At 37.7% G+C, this 25,976-nt stretch overlaps 1 protein-coding gene and 1 non-coding gene across 3 annotated transcripts in view; both read left to right on the forward strand.

Annotated features, from left to right (window-relative positions):
• The window catches only part of DAPP1 (dual adaptor of phosphotyrosine and 3-phosphoinositides 1), a 74,230-nt gene that overhangs the window by 22,292 nt on the left and 25,962 nt on the right, over positions 1 to 25,976 (forward strand). For both annotated transcript variants that reach the window (XM_066384719.1, XM_066384717.1), the window contains 2 exons: positions 600 to 733; positions 16,226 to 16,356. In XM_066384719.1, coding sequence (XP_066240816.1) covers positions 600 to 733; positions 16,226 to 16,356 — 265 coding nt within the window. The remainder of the gene's footprint in view (positions 1 to 599; positions 734 to 16,225; positions 16,357 to 25,976) is intronic.
• LOC136407379 (small nucleolar RNA SNORA42/SNORA80 family) lies at positions 5,977 to 6,112 on the forward strand. The gene has a single exon (XR_010751921.1). It is a non-coding gene; the product is annotated as a small nucleolar RNA SNORA42/SNORA80 family (small nucleolar RNA).

Genomic DNA, 25,976 nt, shown 5'->3' on the forward strand with positions numbered 1-25,976 from the left:
TTTTTGGACAAGTCACAGAATGCACAGGAAGAATTGTCTCTTAACTTCCCTAAAAGAAAGTGTGCTTTAAAAATGTCAGTGGGGCCCTAGCCAGATAGCTCACTTGGTTTGGATCATTGTCCCAAAACACGGAGGTTGTGGGTTTGATCCCTGGTCAGGGCATATACAGGAGCAGATGGATGTTCTTGTCTCTCCCTTCCTTTCTCTCTCTCTCTCTCTCTCTAAAATCAGTACAATAAACATCTTTTAAAAAATGTCAGTGGGCCTGGCCAGTGGCACAGTGACTAGAGCATCATCCCAGAGCACCAGCTCACCTACTCGATCCTGAGGATGCAGACCATATGAGAAGCAATCAATGAGTGCACAACCAATGGAACGAGTTGGTGTTTCTCTCTCTCTCCATTCCCCTTTCCCTTTCTCTCTTTCCTCCTCTCTCTTTCTCAAAGAAAAAAAAAGGCATTGGTTTCAATGATTGTGTCATAATTCTCCGTTTTTAGAGGGGTTAATGGTGACATTAATACCTAAGGTTACTATACTATATAGTCCTTCAAAAATGATATACATTTATTAAATAACATTAATTTCTTTTTCTCTTTTAGAGCCAAAGACTCTGTCAAACACTTTCATGTTGAATATACTGGATATTCATTTAAATTTGGATTTAATGAATTCTCATCTGTGAAGGATTTTGTCAAGCATTTTGCAAATCAGCCTTTGATTGGAAGTGAGACAGGTAAGCTCTGAACAGATAGGTAATTGACCTATGGGACACTGTTTCAAGATGGAGGAGGAACAGGTGAATTTTAATTAAATAGTTAACACTTCTGCTGAATTATGTGCACATGACATGCAATTGGATATAGTTAGAAACAGTTTCCAATCACTGTGCATATATTACATTCATAAATTATATATATATAAATTTATAGTTATATGTATTTCAGTATTATCCTTAAGAGAAAATAATATGCTTATGCAAAGTAGACAATTTTTGTCAGAATGTTACTTAAATGATTGATTAAAAGCACACAATTTATTTTAAATGACCTATTCACTTTATTATAGTATATACAATAAACAAAGAAAAAACAAAGATCAAAACAACTTTTGATTCCTCATAATTTTTAGGTTCAGATAGTTTGCATATGAGAAGACCTATAACAGATAATTTTGAGCATTCTTAAAAATAAAATTCATATTTAAATAGCCACAAAAATCACTAAATATTGAGAATATTGCCTAGCAATTGCTTTCCTGAACAGTTCCTTCCTTTCATCATAAAATTCTGTTTGTCTTGTCTTGGTTTCTCATAAGTTTTTAAATTGTATTTACATATGGCTAAAAAAAATAACTATGATAAACCATCAGCTAACATCATATTAAATGGCACAAAACTGAAGGCTTTCCCCCTTAAATCAGGAACAAGACAGGGTTGTCCACTCTCTCCACTCTTATTTAATGTGGTGCTAGAGGTTCTAGCCAGAGCAATCAGACAAGACAAAGAAATAAAAGGCATCCATATCGGAAAAGAAGAAGTAAAGGTATCACTTTTTGCAGATGACATGATCCTATACATCGAAAACCCCAAAGAATCTACAAAAAGACTACTAGAAACAATAAGCCAATACAGTAAGGTCGCAGGATACAAAATTAACATACAAAAATCCATAGACTTTCTATATGCCAACAATGAAACATTTGAGAACGAACTCAAAAAAAATAATCCCCTTCACGATTGCAACAACAAAAAAAATACCTAGGAATAAACATAACAAAGACTGTAAAGGACCTATATAATTAAAACTACAAAGCATTGTTAAGGGAAATCGAAAAAGATACAATGAGATGGAAGAATATTCTTTGTTCTTGGATAGAAAAAGTAAATATAATCAAGATGGCCATATTACCCAAAGCAATATACAAATTTAATGCAATTCCCATCAAAATTCCAACTACATTTTTAAAGAAATGGAACAAAAAATTATCAGATTTATATAAAACTATAAAAAACCCCGAATAGCCAAAGCAATCCTAAGGAAAAAGAATGAAGCTGGGGGCATTACAATACCTGACTTCAAACTATATTATAGAGCCACGACAATCAAAACAGCATTGGATTGGCAGAAAAATAGACACTCAGACCAATGGAACAGAATAGAAAGTCCAGAAATAAAACCACATATATATGGTCAAATAATTTTTGATAAAGGGGCCAACAACACACAATGGAGAAAAGAAAGCCTCTTCAATAAATGGTGCTGGGAAAACTGGAAAGCCACATGCAAAAGAATGAAACTCGACTACAGTTTGTTCCCTTGTACTAAAATTAATTCAAAATGGATCAAAGACCTAAATATAAGACCTGAAACAATAAAGTACATAGAAGAAGACATAGGTTCTAAACTCATGGACCTTGGTTTTAAAGAGCATTTTATGAATTTGACTCCAAAGGCAAGGGAAGTGAAGGCAAAAATAAGTGAATGGAACTACATCAGACTAAGAAGTTTTTGCTGAGCAAGAGAAACTGACAACAAAATAAACAGACAGCCCACTAAATGGGAAATGATATTTTCAAACAACAGCTCAGATAAGGGCCTCATATCCAAAATATACAAAGAACTCATAAAACTCAACAACAAACAAACAAACAATCCAATAAAAAAAATGGGAAGAGGACATGAACAGACACTTCTCCCAGGAAGAAATACAAATGGCCAACAGATATATGAAAAGATGCTCATCTTCATTAGGTATTAGGGAAATGTAAATCAAACTGCAATGAGATACCACTTCACACCTGTTAGATTAGCTATTATTAACAAGACAGGTAATAGCAAATGTTAGAGAGGTTGTGCAGGAAAAGGAACCCTCATTCACTGTTGGTGGGACTATAAAGTAGTACAACCATTATGGAAGAAAGTATGGTGGTTCCTCAAAAAACTGAAAATAGAACTACCTTATGACCCAGCAATCCCTCTACTGGGTATATACCCCTAAAACTCAGAAATATTGATATGTAAAGACACATGCAGCCCCATGTTCATTGCAGCATTGTTCACAGTGGCCAAGACATGGAAACAACCAAAAAGCCCTTCAATAGAAGACTGGATAAAGAAGATGTGGCACATATACACTATGGAATACTACTCAGCCATAAGAAATGATGACATCAGATCATTTACAACAAAATGGTCGGATCTTGATAACATTATACGAAGTGAAATAAGTAAATCAGAAAAAAACAAGAACTGCATTATTCCATACATAGGTGGGACATAAAAACGAGACTAAGAGACATTAACAAGAGTGTGGTTGTTACGGGGGAGGGGGAAGAGGGTAAGGGGGAGGGGGAGGGGCACAAAGAAAACTAGATAGAAGGTGATGGAGGACAATCTGACTTTGGATGATGGGTATGCAACATAATTGATTGACAACATAACCTGGACATGTTTTCTTTGAACATATGTACCCTGATTTATTGATATCACTCTAGTAAAATTAATATAAAAAAAACACAACTGTTCACAAAAATTAGGAGATCAGAGAACGTGCAGATACTCCAGTACTGTCAGCCTTTTGTATGGTGCATTTCCACCAATGAAATAAAAGTTGGTTTGCATCTCATTTGCATAATTGAACAACTTTCTTTGACTTGTAGCTTGCCTTTTTGATGTTCTTGTTTAATAAAAAAATCAAATGCTTTTTTTATCACTTCATATTCATTTTGAAATATCCTCTATTTTTTGTGAGCAGTATATTAAATTTACTTATTTGAGTTGTTAGAGTCAAACCAGAATATTCATGTTAAAAACAAATAAATAGGTTATCTTGGTATTTGAATCATCAAAGTTTTTTGTCCATACTGTTTAAAAAAAGTAAAAGATTATTCTTATATTTGTGATATAGAGTTGTGATTTTTCTATATCCTAAATGATAATTCTCAGTTAATCAAAAGTTGGGCGATTCCAAGAACCTACGGCACAGAGGAACTTAAGACAATTAACACCACTGGTTACTGTTTTCTTGGTAAACATGGCCAGGGGGCTTTTTGTTAACTTTAGTATGGTGGGAAGAGATGCCACCACTGGCTTTTCCTTTTCTATTTCTGTGGTCTGGATAGAGATGAGTCAGACCAGTGTGGAGCATAGATGAAAATCACAGTGGAAACCACAAAATATTTGTCTTACTTTCTACTGACGGCACAGGTCTATAATATAATATTCCAAACTAAGAAATTGTAGCTATAATTTTTTTTTCTGGTGGAAATTCTCCCCTTCAGCCTGAAAATCACTTCCCCATTTAGCCAGGATAGTTTTCATGAATAAATGATAGATGGGGATGCATTTATTTCCATTGCTACTTTGACTTTAGCAAGGATTTCAGTTTCTCTCTCTCTTTTTTAATGTTTATTTTTTTTATTGATTTTAGAGAGAGGAGGGAGAGAGAGAGAGACAGAAACATCGATCTGTTCCTGTATGTGCCCTGACCAGGGATCAAACTGGCAACCTCTTTACTTCAGAACGATGCTCTAACCAACCAAGCTATCCGGCCAGGGTGTATTTCAACTTTTCAAATCACTTCACTTCAGACTTGTTTCCTACTTGTGTCCAATCCACACTCAGTTTTGTTCAGTTCTTGATCACTGGTAGTGAAAGGGAGATTTTCAAAGCCAAAGAATTTGTCTACCTCTAGTTTTGTCCTTCTTGATGACCCCCAGGTTCTGATATAGCACTTGGCACTTTGGGTGAATGAATGGATGAATGGATGACTATGAATAAGAACTCTTTGTAGCCTTCAAATTCATTATAATTGTTATCTTCCACCTTCTCTTCTTTCTCCAAGCAAAGTCAGCTTTCTTCTTATTATTTATTTTTTAAAAGAGAAGAAGGGAAATAGAGAGACAGACTCCTGCATGCACCCCAACCATGATCCCCCCGGCAACCCGGCAAGGGGCCAACGGTCAAATCAATGGAGCTATCCTCAGTGCCTGAGGCTGGCACTTGAACCAATCAAGAAAGAAGAGAGGAAGGGGAAAAGAAGCAGAGGGTCGCTTCTCATATGTACCCTGACCGGGAATCTAACCCAAGACTTCTGCACACTGGGCCAACGCTCTATCCACTGAGCCAAATGGCTGGGGTCAGCTCTCTTCTTTTAAACTTTCTTCTAAGACTCTATTTTCAATCCCTTTAATCATTCCTTATGTTCTTTCCTGGACTTTCTTGAAGTTAGGGAAAAAGTACCCATTCTGCCTACCTACAGATTTCAAAACAATTTAAGATTAAAGTGAATGAAGAGTTTTTTAGGTGAACCTTGCTGCACTGACCTAATCACCAGACTAAAGGATCACCTAAGACTGTTCGAAAGTAAAGGCTCCTTGACATTGAATTTGGGACAATGTTAAATTTCCCAGTAAATCCATTAATCTAGCTAAAGAAGGTTTGTAATTGATGCATTAAGGATTGTAAAGATTTATAATCCTGACTCTTAAAGTAGTTTTCTCCAAAGCTAAAGCTTGCTATTCTATTATCATTATTATAAGTATTTTATTTACTGCAATAAAACTCAGGACTCTAAGTTTTAATTCTCACCACTGCATCTCCTCTGTTCTATTCATTATCCAATAGGGAACTTACACTGGTGCTAATGGATATGCACTTGACTTACTGGCTTCTAGTCCTTAAGTTAGATTCTTCTAATTTTATGAAATATCCTTATCTGTCCCAGACAGATGAAGGCACACTGAGGCTTGGAATAAGGGACAAAACCCATGACAAATAAGTGTCTAATTTTGTCCCTCTGGAAGTAATAGGCTTCAGAAAACTAGATCAAGAGCCAAAGTCATGATGACTCAAGCCTGGAAGGTCCTCGGAAGTCACAAAATCAGCACTGTGACCTATGAAGAATGGTGAATGGAAACTAGGATGCCATCTTCTAAAAATAGATGTCTTCTTATTCATTTAAGAATTGACTTCTGGAGCATGGTAACGGATTATGGCAGGCCCTTCTATGCGGGCTTCTCATCGTGTCCCCATGCCACAGGAAACTGCAGCCTCGAACCATTGCCCAACCTCCTCATCTGTGGGCTGTGAGCACTGAAGGGGGGTGTACAGTGTTTTAAAAAGTTTGTTTTTGAAGAACCATTATCTGGAAAAACCAACTTTGGACTAAACTAAGAGGACTCTTCAACCAAGGAACACTGAAGAAGCCACACTGAGACTGGTAGGAAAAGCGGAAACGTGGAGAGGGCTGCCCAGCTCCCGGGACCGATCGAACGGCAGCCCGAAGGGACTCGTGTGGTAGGAACCATGGCTCTATTGGTTTGAGCACATAGGTCCCAGGCACTGAGGATGGCTCCATGGAGCCTCCACCTCACTGAAAATAGCTCGATTGCAAGCATGGCCCTAGATGGGCAGAGCATCAGCCCAGATGGGGGTTTCTGGGTCAATCCCAGTCAGGGCACATGTGAGAGTCTTTCTATCTCCCCTCCTCCCATTTGGAAAAAAGAAGAAAAAAAGAAAAAAGATGCTCTATCTCATATGTCATCAGGAAAATGCAAATTAAAATAATTAGATACCACTACAACTATTATAATATAGTCAGTGTTCCATAATTTGGAACACCAACAACACCAAATGCTGGTGAGAATATGGAGCAACAGAAACTCTCATGCATTGCACGTGGGAATGCAAAATGGTACTGCCATTTTGGAAGACAATTTGACAGTTTCTTACAAAACTAAACACACTTTTATCATACAAATCTGGCAATCAAGCTCCTTGGCATTTACCAAAACAAGTTGAAAAATTATTCCCACAAAAACTTACATATAAATATTTATAGCATTTTTATTCATAATTGTCAGACTTGGAAGCAACCAAGATGTCCTTAAAAGGTGAATGGATAATAAACTGGCATATCCAGACAATGGAATATTATTCAGCACTGAGAAAAAAATGTGTTATCAAGCCACAAAAAGACCTAGCGGAAATTTAAATAAATATTAATTACTGAGTGAAAAGAAAAAAAAATTGTCTTCTGGAGTTGGCTTCCCGTGATCAGACCTCTAGGCTGATGATTCCTTATGCACCATTAGATGAAGTGCAAATTCTTCTTAAAGTTTTTGTTAGATAAAATATCACCAGGGTTCTCATGTCTAGATCTTCAAAATGGGAAAGACTAGACATGGGCATCTCAGGCTACTCCTCTCAACCAGACCCCACTTAGGCCAGCCTCACCTGGCAGGGTCTGGAGAATACGTTTACTTAAGAAAAACCTTCTTACATTCATCCACAGGCAGGGAGGACATCACCTCTGAAGGCAAATGAAAAAGACCAAATAGCCAACAACCTTACACTTTTGCCTTACTTTATATTTAATGTTTTCGGTAGAGTGAAACTCAGAACATAGAGATATATAATGTACCCTCTTGCTATACTTTCCTCAATGGCCCTTTTATCTTCTAACATACGTGCAACTGACTTATAAAATATTAGCACTATTAGACTCTGGCCAGTTGGTTCAGTGATAGAGCATTGGCCTAGTGTATAGATGTCCCGGGTTTGATTCCCAGTCAGGAGAAGTGAACATCTGCTTCTCTCTATCTCTCTCTTCCCCTCCAGCAGCCAAAGCTCCATTGCAGCACATTTGCCTGGGCTCCATGGCCTCACCTCAGGCACCAGAATGGCTCTGGTTGCAAAGTAGCAATGCCCTAGGTGAGCAGAGCATCACCCTCTGGTGGGCTTGTCAGGTGGATCCCGGTCAAGTGCACGTGGGAGTCTGTCTCTCTGCCTCCCTGCTTCTCATTTCAGAAAAATACAAAAAAAGAAAAAAATATTTGCACTATTATATAAACTATGAGAAGGATTTTTGTCAGTTTTGTTATGGGATATGTCCCAAACACAGAAAAGAATCAAAAATAATATTTATCCACAATATTTTATATTGAGCAGTTCATTACCAACACCCACATTGCAGTTTGCATGGCAATACCATGACCCGTGGACACCTAACAATTAATGTTTACTTCCGAAGTTTATACAAAGCATAATTTGAAATGATGTCCTGTGTTGTATGTATGCTCAGTAAAGATTAAATTCAGAGTTTGCCTTTCATTTGTAATATTAAGATGTCATATAAAACATCCCTCATATTTGTACCTGGCTTCTAAATTCAACTCAAATCTGCTTGAAAATTTGAGATTTTGTATACATGTTTGGTCCATTATTAATTTGTACTGTATCCTCTTATAATTGGCTAAGTTTCTTATAGTGTTGAAAATATAGACAACAATTCTCTTGATGTTAAATTCTGAATATCATTAGAACAAAAATTACCTTTCTCATTACCTTTTGTTTCTACTACAATACTTATGTATATAAAATTGTCATATATGATTCATTATAAGAATTTCTATGTTGTGACTTTAATCACTTAACAGCATGAAAAATTATAGTATTAGTCAAGTGCTTTGTTTGCGCTTACCCTTTATAGTAATTGGTTCTTAGTTTTAAAGATCCTATCTGGTTCTTTCTTAAATGTCAAATTTCCACTTCTCTTTTTGTTTTGATGTGGGGATTCCCAACTTCTAGACAACTGCTACAATTGTTCTTATTTTATTTTGTAACACCAGCCATTTTACTTAGGTAACATTTTTAAATAATTAAGTTTAAATTATTTTAATTTGAGAATTGTGTGACATTTTTGGAAATAATTGGTGACAACTTGGAATTTTGCCAAACCATGACCAGGAATCACTTCTGCAATTTATGTTTGCTAAAATATATATATTTCTTAGTTTGCAATGAGGTATGTTTGAGAAAGGAAAAAACAAGCAAGGAAGAGAATGAAACCAACATTGAATGTTTACCAAGTTCTAGGCCTTCTATTAGAAGTGACAAATAACAAATCATTTAATCTTTTGAATCACCCACAACAATATACAAAGTGGTACCGTTTTCAAATGAGGAAATCAAAACTCAAAGATTTTAAGTTATTTGTCCGAAGTTGCATAGTTAGTAAGCATCAGAACTAAGGTTGAAATCCAGACTAACCTAGCTCTAAAGGGTAGGCACTTCCTATTCCCCCTGCTCTTGCCTGGAACTGCCTTCACAGCGACACTGTAGTATAGTGTTGGTGGTCTTCAATGGGTTTGGATGGGAAGAATCCCTGCCACAAGATATAATAGGATATTTACAGGATATGACTAGGTTACAACATGTATTTCAGCCCTATGGCTCTGTCTCTGAAATCTATAATAATATTTTTGGTTTGTGATATAAAGCCATTGCTTTTAAAGAATGTAAATCAACTTGAATACCTGTCTTCATATTTATTGCCATTTGAGAAATTGTAGAGAAAATCTTAAAACACAGAAGACTGGCTAAAAAACATTTCCCAAATACTTTGGCCCATCTCATTCATGTCTCTCCAGAAAAGATAGAAAACAGCCTACGTAAATAGAAGAAGGTAAAATAAAATTTAAAGTTTGATGGAGGAAAGGAAGAACGAGGTGCAAAGATAAAATAAAATCAGGAAAAAAAAAAGGATTTCAAGTGACTATTATACATCTATGGAGAACCGGACATGCATTTAGTTACAAAGCATTCTAATTTTTCTTGCCCCTCAATTGGGCCTGTGTGTTTAACTAGATTTACAGATGTTAGAATGAGCAGGGATCTCAGACACTATTTAATTTCTTCTTTACCAATGATGAAACTGAACCCTGGTGAGAAATATTGAGGCAAAAACTCACATCTCCTTTCCTGAAGCAATATTTCTAAAAAATACATGTCTTTGAATTTTGATTTATACATATGCTCCCTTGCCCATAATAGATAGAATACAACATTTCACATGCCACAGAGAGTTTCCATAGCGGTGACCACGCAAAGCTGAGAACAATGCATGGTAGAATGAGGAAACACATGAATTCCCAGTTCAACTCCAGTCTCTGCCATTCACCAGCTGTGTTTCCTCATGCAAGCTATGTGACCTCTCTGAGCTTCAGTTTCATCATGTTTTAAAATTGAGCTGATGGTATAATAGTTCATACCTTAAAAGGTCATGCCTTGCAGTGAAGATTCAGAGAGATTAGGCAAGTAAGACCTTTAGAATGATTCACCGAATGCCATAAACAATCATTATTATTGTTATTTAATGAAGACTATTTGTGGTAATTCATTTCATAATATTATCTATGAGAGATGTACATTCTTTGGTATATTATGAAGAGTTAGTTTAGGGACAACTGATTTTGTATTTATCAAATGTTTGTCTTCTTCAAACTTTAAGTCCCTTCGTGTGTACCTGAACATGGTTTAGCTAGCACCATTTTATGATGGGCTAAGGTCCATAGAATTGTACACCTGAAATCTATATAATTTTATTAACCAATGTCACCCCAATGAAGTAAAAAAAAATCTTTTTTCCCTAGAAAAAAAAGGAAGAAAAGAGAAAAATTTTGAATATTCCTATAAATGCCCCCGAGAAAGCCACTTCCCATTGACAGGAAGAGACAGAGGAACCCATTATGCATTAGCTAGTTGCGAAACTTGCTTTCTGATCCTGAGGTCAAAAATGAAGCATAAACGGATCTGATCTTATTTTAATATAATTCATCAAATGGATATTGAGTGCCAACTATAAACTGGACACTTGTTAGTCACTGACAATCTAGTGATAAATCAGATATCATCCTTGCCCTCAAACATCTTACAGTCCAGCTGGGAACCCAATGGATAAAGCACTAAATTTAGTGTATAAAAGAAATATTCAAAACAAGTTTCCTGCCCCTGGCCGGTTGGCTCAGCGGTAGAGCGTTGGCCCGGCATGTAAAATCCCAAGTTCGATTGCCGTCCAGGGCACACAGGAGAAGTGCCCATCTGCTTCTCCACTCTTCCTCCTCTCCTTCCTGTCTATCTCTCTCTTCCCCTCCCACAGCCAAAGCTCCATTGGAGCAAAGTTGGCCCCGAGCGCTGATGACGGCTCCATGGCCTCCACCTCATGTACTAGAATGGCTCAGATTGCAGTGAAGCAACGTCCCAGATGGGCAGAGCATCACCCCCTGGTGGGCATGCCAGGTGGATCCTGGTCAGGCACATGCGAGAGTCTGTCTGCCTCCCAGCTTCTAACTTCAGAAAAATACAAAAAAAAAAAATGTTTCCCTTTCAAGATTGATATGTGCTGTCGCACTACACTCAGTTTCAGATACCCAACCGATGCCTGGGGCTCAAGACTGTTCTCACTCTTCTTGCTGGAATACAAGATGAGTTCTTCAATACAGTCTCACAGTATTACCTACATAGTAGGTATCCTGTAAGTTCTAGTTCAGTCAAAGCAAATTGAAATGCTGCCCCTATCCTGCTCTGATCACCTCAAAAATGAACCTCTGCCAAACATTTCTGAAACCAAGCTTCAGTCAAAAGCAGGAAACAACAGTCTCTATATAGTTCAGAAACTGAAGTGAAACTAGCAGCCAGGTTTCCAAGACCTGTGGTTACTGATTTTCCTCTCTCTTCTCCTTCCACCAGCCCTGCCTCTTGTTGTCTTATATCTGAGTCTTCCAACCAAGTCCTAGAGTTCATTTGTTTTGAATCTTATTAACCCAGAGTTCTCCTTTGGTGCCAAACCACTATCTTGAACTTTCAGTGGAAATTATATTAAGTTTGTAGTGGATTAATTATGTTGTTTTTTTTTATTGAAAATCACAGAAACTTACCTTGACAAGCTGAACTGAAAATAAAAGAAGGGTATAAGGAGAGGAATAGAATTTTTTGGAAGGATATTAGTATTCCCTTCCAGAATTTAAGGACAGGTTGAACAACAATAAGGGATCAGCTCAGTGATCATGACAACTCTGAAGCTTTCAGCAAATTGAAATGCCTGCCTTGGTCCTTCTCTGATCACTCAAAATATATATCTCCACTGAGTGTTTCTGAAACCAGGATTCATGTCAAAGGTAGGAAACAGTAGTTTCCTTCATGTTGTTCAAAAACTGAAGTTAGTGGATCTTCTCTCCAGAGAAGTAGTTGAGCAAATCTCCAGAAAGTGAGTCTAGTGAGTGCAGCCCAGGTGAGGTGGTTAGGGGGAAGGCCAGGGTCTATGAGGATCTACTTCTGTATTAGGATGGGACAATCTCTACAGAGGGGAAAATCACCTTAAGCCTAGAAGACATGCCAAGAAGTCTGTATATTGGCTGTCCCTTGGACAGAATGGTCAACTAAAGAGACCTGTTTTTTATAAGGCCAGATTTTTATCAGGGCAAGATCCCTTTTTATAAGTAGTTTATGATTTTCTCATTCCACCATTCAGTATAATCTCATTTCTAGTTTTACTTGTTAAAGTCAATTTATAGTCAATCTTACTTTCCTGGTTGACTGAATATCATTTCCTTCAGATTAGCTTTTATTGGTTAAACTTTAGAAGAGACTTTTCAAATAGAATTAAGGTCCCTCAATGATGATTTAAAGAACTGTACTTGAAGTTGTCCTGTCCTTGCTCCAGGCCAGGATGGTTGTGGACCTTGGAGGCTGGTCCATCCCAGGCTCTTTCCTACCTTAAGCCTGAATTACTGTGACATTCATTCATTCATTCATTCACTCATCAAGTCTTCATTATGTCATAAACTCTATCAAGAGGTAGGGATACAGAGATAAATTTGGAATTATACCAACTCCAAAGGGCTCACAGGGCTTGGTAATATGTCCATTGTAAAAGCAATGGCTTTATAATACCAAGTGGTCACAGCCGTGCAGGCTCATGAAGCAACACTGGCCCAGAGACCCTTACATGGCAGCACAACTAACCCCTATGGTGATGCTCCCCTAGGGACTGATACTGTGTTAGGCAGGATAACACCCCCCTGCCCCATGATGCCCACATCTTTTCCTGGACCTATGAACAAGTTAGTTTACATGGCAAGAGAAAATTAAGCTTAAAAATTAATCAAGATTAATTAATTAATTAAGATTAGTTAACCAGCTGACATTGAGATGGGGAGATGATACTGCATTGTCCAGGTGGGCCCAGTGTATTCACAGGGTCCTTACATGTGACAGACAAAGGCAGAAGAGGGAAAGCCAGAGACACACAGTGTGGGAAGGCTTGACCTGCTGTTGCTAGCATAAAAGATGGAGGAATGAGGCCACCAGTCAATGCAGGCAGCCTCTAGATGCTAGAAAAGGCAAAGGAATGTATTCTTCTCTAGAGCCGCCAGAAGGAAAGCAAGCCTATCCTTCTAATATCTTGATTTTAAATTAGTGAGACCTATTTCAGATTTTCGACCTCTAGAACTATAAGATAATAAGTCTGTGTTCCTTTAAGTCACTACATTTGTGGTGATTTGTTACAGCAGCAATAAAAAAATAGAACCAATAGGTATGCCTGGGATATGCATGCCTGGTTATATGCAAAAAGAGGATTGAGTAGGTACATCTTTGTAAAACATTACTTTAAAAAATATTTTCATATAGAATAGGATAAAAATTTAACATCAACTTTGAAAATTAAGCACAAGATTTCACATCCTTTCTAATTTGTGAGTTGCTTTGGTCTCTGGGCTCCAGTCCCCCTGTCTTCTTCTCTCAGAAATAGGTGTTCAAGAGGCACTGATTGGTCTTAGCACTGTAGTCAGTGACTACTAGACAAATGCCACTGTTATTTTTAACAGAATGTTACTCAGTGATCCTTTATAACTTAACATTCATGTTCCCAAAGATGCAAACATTGGACTTTCATTTAAAGATTTAAAAATACTAAATATCAAGGCATAATAACATCTAACATTTATATAATTCTTTCACAGACACTTCTTTATTGGTACTTAAAACAGCCCTGTAGTCCTGGTTGGTTGGCTCAGCGGTAGAGCATCGGCCCAGCGTGTGGAAGTCCTGGGTTCTATTCCCAGCCAGGGCACCATGAGAAGTGCCCATCTGCTTCTCCACCCTTCCCCCTCTCCCTTCTCTCTATGTCTCTCTCTTCCTCTCCTGCAGCCGAGGTTCCATTGGAGCAAAGTTGGCCCAGGCGCTGAGGATGGCTCCATGGCTTCCATTTCAGGTGCTAGAATGGCTCTGATTGCAGTGGAGCAACTCCCCAGAGGGGCCAAGCAGAGCCCCCTGGTGGGCATGCCGGGTGGATCTTGGTAGGGCGCATGCGGGAGTCTGTCTGTCTGCCTCCCCCACCCCAGCTTCTCACTTTGGAAAAATACAAAATAATAATAAATAAATAAAACAGCCTTGTGAAAAAAGGGTAATTATTCTCACTTGTCAGAGGAGGAAACAAAAGCTAAAGTAATTGTCTAAGTTCAACAGGTACTGAGTGGCAGTGTTGGCTCTTTTCATGACACCAGGGTGATGCCAGGCACATTGCTGGAGATTTTTCTCTAGGATTGGCCATGTAGGCACTAGCCTCAAATTCATCAGGCATCTGTGTGACTGACTGTTCACAGCTTCGAGCCTGCACAATGGCTGCTCTTGATTTAGGTGTTGCTGCTTTCATTTTGACTATAAAACTGTAACCAGCCACTTGTCCTGATATGACTAGATTTGTTCTTATGAAAGGATCACATTGACAAAAGAGAGTGCAGACAATGTGCGAGAATGGAGTTTTGGCTTCTGATCACTGTGAAAGCTGTTTCCATTGTGATCCCAATGCTACTGACGTAAGCTTGATGCAGAAAGAGGAGGAGACCAGAGTCTCTTATTCTTGACTGGGGCCAAGATCAGAAGCCGTCTTTTGGCTTGTCTCAATGATCCTTTTCATTTTACAGTAGCACCTTATCTGGACCCAGGTATCTGGGGCTGCAGTTGTATTTGTGTGGTGAGTACATTGTGTGTACTCAAGTACCGAAGAAAGGTTTGGCTTTGTTTGTAGCTTTATTGTTATTGGGATTTTATAATTACAGAGGAGGTATTTTTCTTTCTTCATTGTCTTTCTCTTTCTCCAATTCAAGGTCCATGCTTTTCATAATCTTTCAAATTACCTTTTTAAAGAAGTCTCTCTGACTTCTCATATAAATATCACCTTTGCCCAGCACCATGCTTTCTGCTCTCTATTTCTTTACCTTGTTCTATTAATTGGTTCAAAACACTTTTCTCACCTAACATTATCTTTTTCCGTTTTTTTCTGTCTCCCCTGCCCCAGAGCAGATGCTATATCTCCTTTGTTTGTTGTTATATGTAGAAAAGTGCCTGACACATCATAGATCTCAGTAAATATTTGTTGAATAAGTTACTGAATTCTTTAATCTCCCCCAGTGTCTAGTACAATTTCTGCCTATAATGACCCTAGTGAAATAAAATATAAAAAAATTGAAGCCATAGCAAATGGGAAAAAACCCTTAACTTACTTTTTTGTTGTCAGAGTTTCTAGTTTCTGATTGACTGATTGGGGGAAGGGAAGGATCAAAAGTGGGGAACTTCAGACGTTAAGTAGGAAGCATAAAGTGAGAACTGCTCTCAGTCCTTGAATGACAGGCCAGTCAAGCCCTCAAAGCCTGGCCCCTGGGCGGAGCCTGTTTCCAGCTTGGGTACGCCCTCCTTCAGATGGAAGTGAATATTCACCCCAATGTTAAGATATGCACAAAGGCTTTGGGTAGTTTATTAAAATAATTGGGTGGTAGGAGGCAGTAGAGAGAAACTGTGAATCCTCTTTTTTGAGAGCCAGTGATTTGTTACAAGTTTGTTTTGAAACTGGTGAGAAATAAGGACAATGGAATAAATCTTCTTGTATCCCAGTGCACTTGTTTGGTTTGTAAAGTCTACTGGAAGACTTCTAGTTCATTGTCTAGATCAATGCCGACTCGTCTAGGAAAGCTTTTCTGAAGGGTTTCATAGACGGGTTGGTTCTTCAGGGCCTCTGGGAACCACCATCATGCTTTCTTCATATTGTTGACTTTGATTAGTCTCTTACCCTGTTCATTTAAATGAATTTGTTAAGTAATGTTCACAGATAGTTCTCTTTGAGCACTAGGAGACCAGAAATCATCTCATTATGCTTCACATCTCCTGTGCCCAGCATGAGTGCCTGGCACAGAGATATGTTAATGTTAATAATATAATGTTAAATAATATTAGTATTTTAAATAATGCTAAATAATAATAAAATGATAAATATTAAGAAAATAAGTGAATACATGAAAAAACAAGAGTTACAGTTATCTGGTTGTTAGCATTTGGTCCTTCTTTCTAGGGAAACTACTTGAATATGGATTTTTTCCCCCTTCATTTAGGCACTCTGATTGTTCTGAAACATCCCTATCCAAGAAAAGTGGAAGAACCTTCCATTTATGAATCCGTCCGGGTTCACACAGCAATGCAGACAGGAAGAACAGAAGATGACCTGGTGCCCACTGCGCCTTCTGTAAGTGGTTATCACTTTGACATGGCTCTCTCACTGCCTAATAACAGTAAAGTGCAATAAGAGTGACATACTTTTCAAAGTATGTTTGTTCACATAAAAATTCTAACTGGGGATATAAAGCCTGAAAAGGAACATAAGATTTGAAATCTATATATTATTTAGTTCATCTGGTTCAGTGTGCAGCATAAAAAAACAGAAAAACAATGTGATTAGTGAGAGGATCTTAAATACTTCAAAAATGGCACTTAAATCTCCATCCTTACTTAGCCATATTTGTTCATGTTTAATGAGTGATAGATGTTTAAGTTCTCATAGTTGGTTAAACTATTATTCTTTGACAAGTTTTCTAAGGAGAAAAATAATTTTTCTTTTACATTTTAACGGTATATCAAAAAATATATTGTTGAAAACTATTTTACTGTCAACCCTTGGGATGTTATTTCTCTAGCCTTCACTGAATAAAGGCTACAGACAGAAAACACTTTCACTTCTTTGTGCAGTTTCAGTGCCCGCAGACCACTCATTGTGCGTCTAAGTGTCCACTTCCATTTGTTCTGGGAGCTCTGACCCTGCAAAGATTCCTCTCCAGCACCCTCTGCCCCGCACTGTGCTCAGGGTTCCTCTATTCTTCTTCTCTTTGTTTTCTGAACACTCATGGTATAAATCATCTGGATTTGTGCAGGTGATAAAGAAGACAACACGCAAATGAACTATCAAGACAAATTTTAGACAGTAACCGTTTATACTTGGAAAATAGTCATTTGGAGATATCCAGCTACAACTATACTAAAATACGAGTGACCTATCTGTCTCTGCAGTAGTTTTCCTACTCTGTTACCATAGACATGTCTCTTAAAAAGCAGCTTCACCACGTGGCCTTCTTTTTAACATCCTTCTGTAGTGCCCATGGTCTTCCCAGCTGGCCTGGACCTGCTGGCCCACTGGCCTCATCACATACCGCTATACCTACACTCACACTTGCAACCTGCTTCTCTCAACATCGTGCATTTCTGATTGTGATCCTCCTCCCTGCCCTGCATCTGAAATGCTACCAACACCACATTGTCGCCTCATTTTTTAAAACTTGAATCAGGGATCAGTATCTTCCAGGAAGACTTCCTAGCCCCTTTAGTGTCCTGCCTGTAAAGTGCTCCTTTTCTGTGCCGCGAAGCACCATCTGTTTGCCTTTGTTCTGGAGGCCAACTCCCTGCACACGTGTCCGCTCTTCTCAGCAACCTGACACTTCTCAGGACAGGCATCACAGCTTGTCTTTGTAGCTTGATAGCTTAGTCAGGTTCGCATCACACATTACTTTCTTGTTGCTATGCTATATTTACTCAAAAATTAAAATCCTGTAAATTGGTTGAGAAAACTATTTTAGCTTTGATAGAGTTAGCAGAGGAAGTATCAAACCTCAGAACTAAAGAAATTTAGGAAAACAAAACAAATCGTCATCAGACCAAAGAACAAATCTAGACTTACTGTCTAATTCTTTGTTTTCCAGTTGACCCCGTCATTCCTAACTTTCCTCTTTCCCCATCCTTACCCCACCACCAACCACCTCAACAACTCTTTTATTTATACTCTCAGCTTAACTTCACATTCTCCTCTCTCCTTCTTCTCCTAAAGATCTCCACTCAAGGTCAATTGTTCCATAGCCCACTATGTGTGTTCTTTATCAACAGTAAAATGGAGGTAATACCTAATTTGAAGAGTTTGTGTGAGCATGAGATGCAGTATACTTAGGTAGAAGGAGATCAATTTAGACCAAATCCTAGAAGCCTTATTACTTATCTTCTTGTTTACTCCTGATGATTTAACTGCCCAAGTATCTAAATATGGTCATACATAGAATGTTCAGTATTATGGAGTTTTTAAAACAGTGGTGAATGAATGGTTGAGAATGATTGCACTCACACTATAAATGAGAAATCCATGAAGTTTATTTTGCAGTAATATAGACAGAAAACTATAAAGGGTTCTTAGTGGGTACAGAAGCATCTCTTATTACTTCTCACTAAGGAATGATTGATAACTGGACCCGCTGGCTGAGGAAACATGGATCAGATACTCTTGTCCCTTACTGAGCATGAGAGCTCTCAGCCTTTATTGTCACCCCCCAATGCCAGCATGATACTGCACCTCCATCTCCAACCTGAGAGCTCTGAGGACTTCCAGACTTCCCTTTTCCTTTTTAGGGGTGCAGGTCTTGCACAAATTCTGCGGTAGAGGAAGAAAATTCAGTCCTATTTACATAAAAAAAAAAAACTTCTTACTTGAAGTGAAAATGAAAACAGATGTCTTATTGCCCAGAAATGTAGATACTTATGTAACACTCTTTAACATCCTTTAGCAGCTGCATTTGGGGAAATTACTATTTATATACTTTATAAAAAATATAGGATTGGGTTATTGAGATAGGATGAAATTTAATTAATTCACCTAATTAAACATTTTTAATTGAATTTATTGGATGACATTGGTTAATAAAATTATATAGGTTTCAGGTGTATAATTCTATAGCACATCATCTGTATATTCATTGTGTGTTCACCACCCCAGTCAAGTCTCCCATTCCATTATCATTTGTCCCCCCATTACCCTCTTCAACCTTCTCTCACCCCCACCTTTCCCTCTGATCATTCCCATACTGTTTTCTATGGGGTTTCTTTTGGTTTATTCCTTTTACCTTTTTTACCGAGCCTCTCCCAATCCTCTTCCCACTGACAGCTATCAGTCTATTCTCTGTGTCTATGCATCTGTTTCTATTTTGTTAGTTTATGTGATTTATAAGATTCCACATATGAGTGAAATCATATGGTATTTGTCTTTCTCTGACTGGCTTATTTCACATGGCATAATACTCTCCAGGTCCATGAATGCTGTTGCAAAAGGTAAGATTTTCTTCTTTTTTATAGCCAAGTATTATTCCATTGTATAAATGTACCACTGCTTTTTTATCCACTCATCTACTGATGGGCACTTGGACTGCTTACAAGTCTTGGCGATGTAAATAATGTTACAATAAACATGGGTGGGGGGGCATATATTCTTTGAAATTATTGCTCCAAGCTTCTTCAAATATATTCCCAGAAGTGGAATCATTGGGTCATAAGATAGTTCCATTTTTAAATTTTTGAGGTAATTTCATACCGTTTTCCACAGTAGCTGCACCAATCTGCATTCCCACCAACAGTTCATGAGTGTTCCCTTTTCTCTCATCTTTGCCAGCTCTTGTTGTTTGTTGATTTATTAATGATAACCATTCTGACAGGTGTGAGGTGATAGCTCATGGTGGTTTTAATTTGCATTTCTCTAATGACTAGTGACATTAAGCATCATTTCATATGTCTATTGGCCATCTGTATGTCCTCTTTGAAGAAGTGATTATTCAAGTCCTTTGCTTGTTTTTCAATTGCATTGTTTTTCTGGTGCTGAGTTGTTCATACATTTGAGATATTAATCCCTTATCAGATGTATCACTGATGAATACGTTCGCTCTTTCAGTAACCTGACGTAAATTCTCAGTGAGTCATCAGATAGAGCAAGTGGAGTTCATCAGAGCTCCAAGTTTAAACCCGGTGCCAGTGCTGGAACTGAGGCCATTCAGTAAATATCCCAGGATTATCAAGTCTAGCCGCTACCCACCTGGTGCTTGCACATTTATGTGATGGGGCAGAGTCTCAAAAAGTGGCCAGGGTGAGGCCAGCAGAGTTTATCAGCCCAAATAGACCAGATTTGGCCCTGTGAAGGGAGGGTTCTGCACCAGCATAGCATGTGAGAGAAAATATTCCCCTCTCCTAGAACCAGATGACTCAGTCTGTCCCAGATCCTGCCAGGAGCCCAGTCTCAGCAGAGCAGAGCCACCAAGAGTTTGGAGGCAGCAGCAACCAGGGTCCAGAAGAGTGAGGCTAATGGATTTCTCATGAAGGGGAGGTGTCAGTCAGGTTCAGGGGAAAGTGAGGATAATGGCTCCCACTTCAAAGCCTCACAACTCAGTCACTGACACCTCTTGAGCCTGCCCAGACCTCTACACCTTAGCCCAGGCAACTGACTCCTCTGCAGACTATAAGCTCAATAGGGTAAGACATCAGGGAGTCCAGAGGGTGGGGTTATTGCATCCACCCAGGCTCATGCCATACGGAAGAGTGAGCTCCACCCAAGAAAGATGACATTTACAGTGTGGAAGAGTGACTCAGAACAGGGGACCTACCTGCTGTTTCCTTAGCTTTCTGCCCAGAGCCGAAGACCCCCATCTCTCCTTGCATGACTCTAGTTTGCTCTGCCCTCCCTCCACTGCCAGGGTGAGTAGGTGGAAATGAGATTTTTGTGCATTAGCCCTTAAAGAGGGCACTTGTACCTCTAGAAAACTCTTGACCTTCCCTGGCAAACAGAATCACCAATGATTTTCACAGTCAGATATTATGTGGGTGCCTCTTCTCGGCTCTGGTGCTCTGGACTGTAAGGCCTGGGGTGTAGTTGAAATACCAGGCTCTTTAGGGGGAACCTTTGCAACTGAGATATCCTTCTGGAATTTCAGCCACTGACCATGGGAGTGGGACAGCGGTTTTTGTGTCTCTGTCCTTCCTACCAGTCTCAAAGTAGCTTCTTCTGTTATCATTGATTGTAAGATTTATCTTCAGCTAATCTTCAGCTGGTAATTTGAGTTTATTTCTCTATATTTTAGTTGTAGTTTTCATTCTGCCCTGGATGGGCATGACTGTAACATCCACCTACTCTACTGCCATCTTGAATCTTCTTTTTTTTTTTTAATTAAATTTATTGGGATGACATTGGTTAATAAAATTATATAGGTTTAAAGTGTGCAATTTTATGATACATTATTTGTATCTTGCATTGTGTGCCCATCATCCAAAAGTCAAATCTTCTTCTGTCACCATATATTTGACCCCTTTTACTCTTTACTACTCCTAACTCCCCTTCCATTTAGTAACCACCATATTGTTCTCCCTATGAGTTTTTGTTTTTCTTGTTTGTTCATCGGTTGCTTTCAGTTTTACAGCTTAAATATGAATAAAATCATGTGGCTCTTGACTTTTTCTATCAGACTTATTTCACTTTGCATGATATTCTCAAGAATGTTGTTGCAAATGGCAGTATTTCATTTTTTCTTATGCCTGAGTAGTATTCCATTGTTATATGTACCACATCTTCTTTATCCAATCCTCTATCAAAGGACACTTTCGATGTCCTGATCACTGTGAATAATGCTGCAATGTACATAGGGGTGCATATATCTTTGTGAATAAGTGTTTTCAAATTTTTCTGGTAAATACCCAGTAGAGGGATTTCTGGGTTACATGGTAATTCTATTCTTAATTTTTTTGAAGAACCTCCACATTGTTTTCCAAAGTGATTGTATCAGTTTACACTCTCATCAGCAGTGAATGAGGATTCCTTTTTTCTACAACCTCTCCAATACTTGTAATTACTTGTCTTGTCAATAATAGTCATTCTAATAGGTGAGAAATGGTATCTTTTGATTTTCACATTGTGAAGTTGAGCATCTTTTCATATAATCTGTATGTCTTTTTGGGAGCAATATCTGTTCAGATCCTCTGCCCATTTTTCTAATTAATTTTAATGGGGTCACATTGATAAATCAGGGTACATATGTTCACAGAAAACAGCTCTAGGTTATTTCATTATGCTGCATTCCCATCACCCAAAGTCCAATTGTCTTTCATCACCTTCTAACTGGTTTCTTTGTGTCCCTCCCCTCCCCCGACCCCCTCCCTCTCTTCTCCCCACCCCATAACCCCCACACTCTTGTCCATGTCTCTGAGTCTCATTTTTATGTCCCACCTATGTATGGAATCATATAGTTCTTAGTTTTTTCTGATTTACTTATTTCGCTCAGTATAATGTTATCAAGGTAATCCATGTTGTTGTAAATGATCCGATGTCATCATTTCTTATGGCTGAGTAGTATTCCATAGTATATATGTACCAAAGCTTTCTAAAGTGATTGTATCAGTTCGTCCACTGACGGACACTTGGGCTGTTTCCAGATCTTTGCTATTATGAACAATGCTGCCATAAACATGGGAGTGCATTTCTTCTTTTCAAACAGTGCTATGGTGTTCTTGGGGTATATTCCTAAAAGTGGGATAGCTGGGTCAAAAGGCAGTTCGATTTTAAATTTCTTGAGGAATCTCCATACTGTTTTCCACAGTGGCTGCACCAGTCTGCATTCCCACCAGCAGTGCAGGAGGGTTCCTTTTTTTCCACATCCTCGCCAGCACTTATTCTGTGTTGTTTTGTTGATGAGCGACATTCTGACTGGTGTGAGGTGGTATCTCATTGTGGTTTTAATTTGCATTTCTCTAATGATTAGTGATGTTGAGCATTTTTTCAAATGCCTATTGGCCATCTGTATGTCCTCTTTGAAGAAGTGTCTATTCATTTCTTTTGCCCATTTTTTGATTGGGTTGTTTGTCTTCCTGGTATTGAGTTTTACAAGTTCTTTATAAATTTTGGTTATTAACCCTTTATCAGACATATTGTCAAATATATTCTCCCATTGTGTAGTTTGTCTTTATATTCTGTTCTTATTGTCTTTAGCTGTGCAGAAGCTTTTTAGTTTGATATAGTCCCATTTGTTTATCTTGTCTTTTATTTCACTTGCCCATGGAGATAAATCGGCAAATATATTGCTGCGAGAGATGTCGGAGAGCTTACTGCCTATGTTTTGCCCATTTTTTAATTGGATTGTTTGTTTGGTGTTGAGTTGTATGAGTTTTTGTATATTTTGGATATTAAAGCCTTGCTAGAGCTGTTGTTTGTAAATGTCTTCTCCCATTCAGTTGATTGACTTTTTATTTTGTTTACAGTTCTTTCCCTGAGCAGAAGCTTTTGAGTTTAATACAGTCCTCTTTATTTATTTTGCCTCTACTTCCCTTGCATTATGGGTCACATTTATAAAATCTTCTCTAAGATCAAGGTTCACAAGTTTCATGTTTGTTGTCTTCTATAAAATGAGGTACCTAAGAATAAATTTTGTTTCAGGTCTTATATTTAGATCTTTGATTCATTTTGAGTTATTTTTTTATATGGTGGCAATCTAGTTTTATTCTTTTATATGTGGCTTTCTAATTTTCTCTGCACAATTTATTGAAGAAGCTTTCTCTATGCCATTCTGATTTTGGGCTCCTTTGACAGAAGTATTTGCTTGTATACATGTGAGTTTGTTTCTGGGCTCTCAATTCCATTCTATTAGTCTCTGTGTCTGTTTTTCTGATAATACTGTGCTGTTTTGATTGTCGCTTTGTAGTATAATTGAAGTCAAAGACTGTGATACCTCTAGCTTCATTCCTTTTTCTCAGGATTGTTTGGCCTTTTGGGGTCTTTTCTGTTTCCCTAAAAATCTGGTGATTCTTTATTCTATTTCTTTAAAAAATTATCATTGGGATTTTGATGAGAATTGTATGAAATCTATATATTGCTTTGGGTAATGTAGATATTTTAACTATATTGATTCTTTCAATTCATAAACGTGAAATACCTTTTAATTTTTTTGTCTTTTTCCATCTCTTTTAGTAATATTTCAGTGTATAGTTTCTTTGAGACCTTTAATTTATTCTTAGGTACCTCATTTTATTCTTTTGGTTGCAACTGCTAAAGAAATTTTTTTCCTATTTCTTTTTTCTGAAAATGTATAGTTATCATATAGAAATGCAATGAATTTTTATGCATTGGTTTTGTATCTTGAAACTTTACTGTGTTTATTGTTTGTAACAGATTTTTGGTCAAGTCTTTAAGGTTTTCCATATTAAAAAAAACTATGTCATCTATAAAAAGTGAAAATTTTATTTCTTCATTCCCAATTTAGATGCCTTTTATTTATTTCTTTTGCCCAATTTCTCTAGCTAGGAATTCCAGTACTGTGTTGAGTAAGAGTGGTTAGAGTGAACATCCTTGTCTTGTCTCTGATCTTAAAGGAAAAGCTTTCAGTGTTTCACTATTGATTATATTAGCTAAATGTTTGTCTATTATGTTGAAGTATTTTCCTTCTATAGCCATTTTGTTGAGTGTTTTAGTAATCATTGGATGGGGTATCTTATCAAATGCTTTTTCTGCATCTATTGATATGATCATATGATTTTTATTCTTTAATTTGTTAATGAAGTGTATTACATTGATCAGTTTGCATATGTTGAGCCATAGTTGTGACCCTGGAATAAACCCCAATGTATTGTTGAATGCAATTTGCTAATATTTTCTTTAGAAGTTTTGCATATATATTTATCAGAGATGTTGGTAGTTTTCTTTTTTTGTGTCATTCTTTCCAGGTTTTGGTATGTGGGTTATTTTGGCCCTGATGTGTTAAGAAGTACTGCCTCTTCTTCAATATTGTGAAACCATTTGAGAAAACTAAGTATCATATTTGTTTTAAATGTTTGGTAGAATTCACTAGTGAAGCCATTGTGGACTTTAACATTTTGGAGGTATTTAATGGTTGTTCCAATTTCCTCACTATTAATTAGTCTATTCAGATTTTCAAGTTTTTGAAATTTAGTCTAGGAAGGAGATAATATTTCTAAGAATTTATACATAAAGGTCATTGAATTAGGTTGTATATAGTCTTTCATAGTGCTCTTCTATGATCCTTTGTATTTCTTTTTTATTTTTATTTTTTATTTTTTTTTTATTATTTTTTTTTTTTACAGGGACAGAGATAGAGTCAGATAGAGGGATAGATAGGGACAGACAGACAGGAACGGAGAGAGATGAGAAGCATCAATCATCAGTTTTTCGTTGCGACACCATAGTTGTTCGTTGATTGCTTTCTCATATGTGCCATGACTGTGGGCCTTCAGCAGACTGAGTAACCCCCCGCTCGGGCCAGTGACCTTGGGTCCATGCTAGTGAGCTTTTTGCTCAAGACAGATGAGCTCACACTCAAGCTGGCAACCCCGGGGTCTCGAACCTGGGTCCTTCCACATCCCAGTCCAACACTCTATCCACTGCGCCACCGCCTGATCAGGCGATCCTTTGTATTTCTGTGATGTCTGTGGTAACTTCTCTTTCTTCATTTCTGATTTTGTTTGAGTCTTTCTCTTTTTTCTTTAGTGAGTCTGGTCAGAGGTTTATCAATTTTATTAAAATTTTTTTAAAGAACCAGCTTTTTGTTGCATTAATTTTTTGTATACTCATTTTGTCTCTATTTCATTTAATTCTGCTCTAATTTTTATTATTTACTTTTTCTGCTAGCTTTGGGCTGCTTCTGTTCTTCTTTTTATAGTTCTTTAAGTTGCAGTGTTAGATAGTTTACTTAGAATTTCTCTTGTTTCTTGAGATAAGCCTGCAATGATATGCACTTCCTTCTTATTCTTGCTTTTGCTGCATACCAAAAGTTTTGATATGTCATATTGTCATTCTCATTTTTCTCCTTATATCATTTGATCTCAACTTTTATTTCTCTTTTAGTCCAGTTATTTTTAGTAGTATGTTGCTTATTTGCCACATATTTGTGGGTATGGTTTTTTTTTTATTCCTTTTGGCAGTTGATTTCTAATTTCAAACCATTGTGATCAGAGAATATACTTGGTATGATTTCAAGCTTCCTAAATTTGTTGATGCTAGTTTTATGTCCCAAC

Source organism: Saccopteryx leptura, chromosome 5, assembly GCF_036850995.1.
Source record: "Saccopteryx leptura isolate mSacLep1 chromosome 5, mSacLep1_pri_phased_curated, whole genome shotgun sequence".
NCBI lineage: Eukaryota > Metazoa > Chordata > Mammalia > Chiroptera > Emballonuridae > Saccopteryx > Saccopteryx leptura.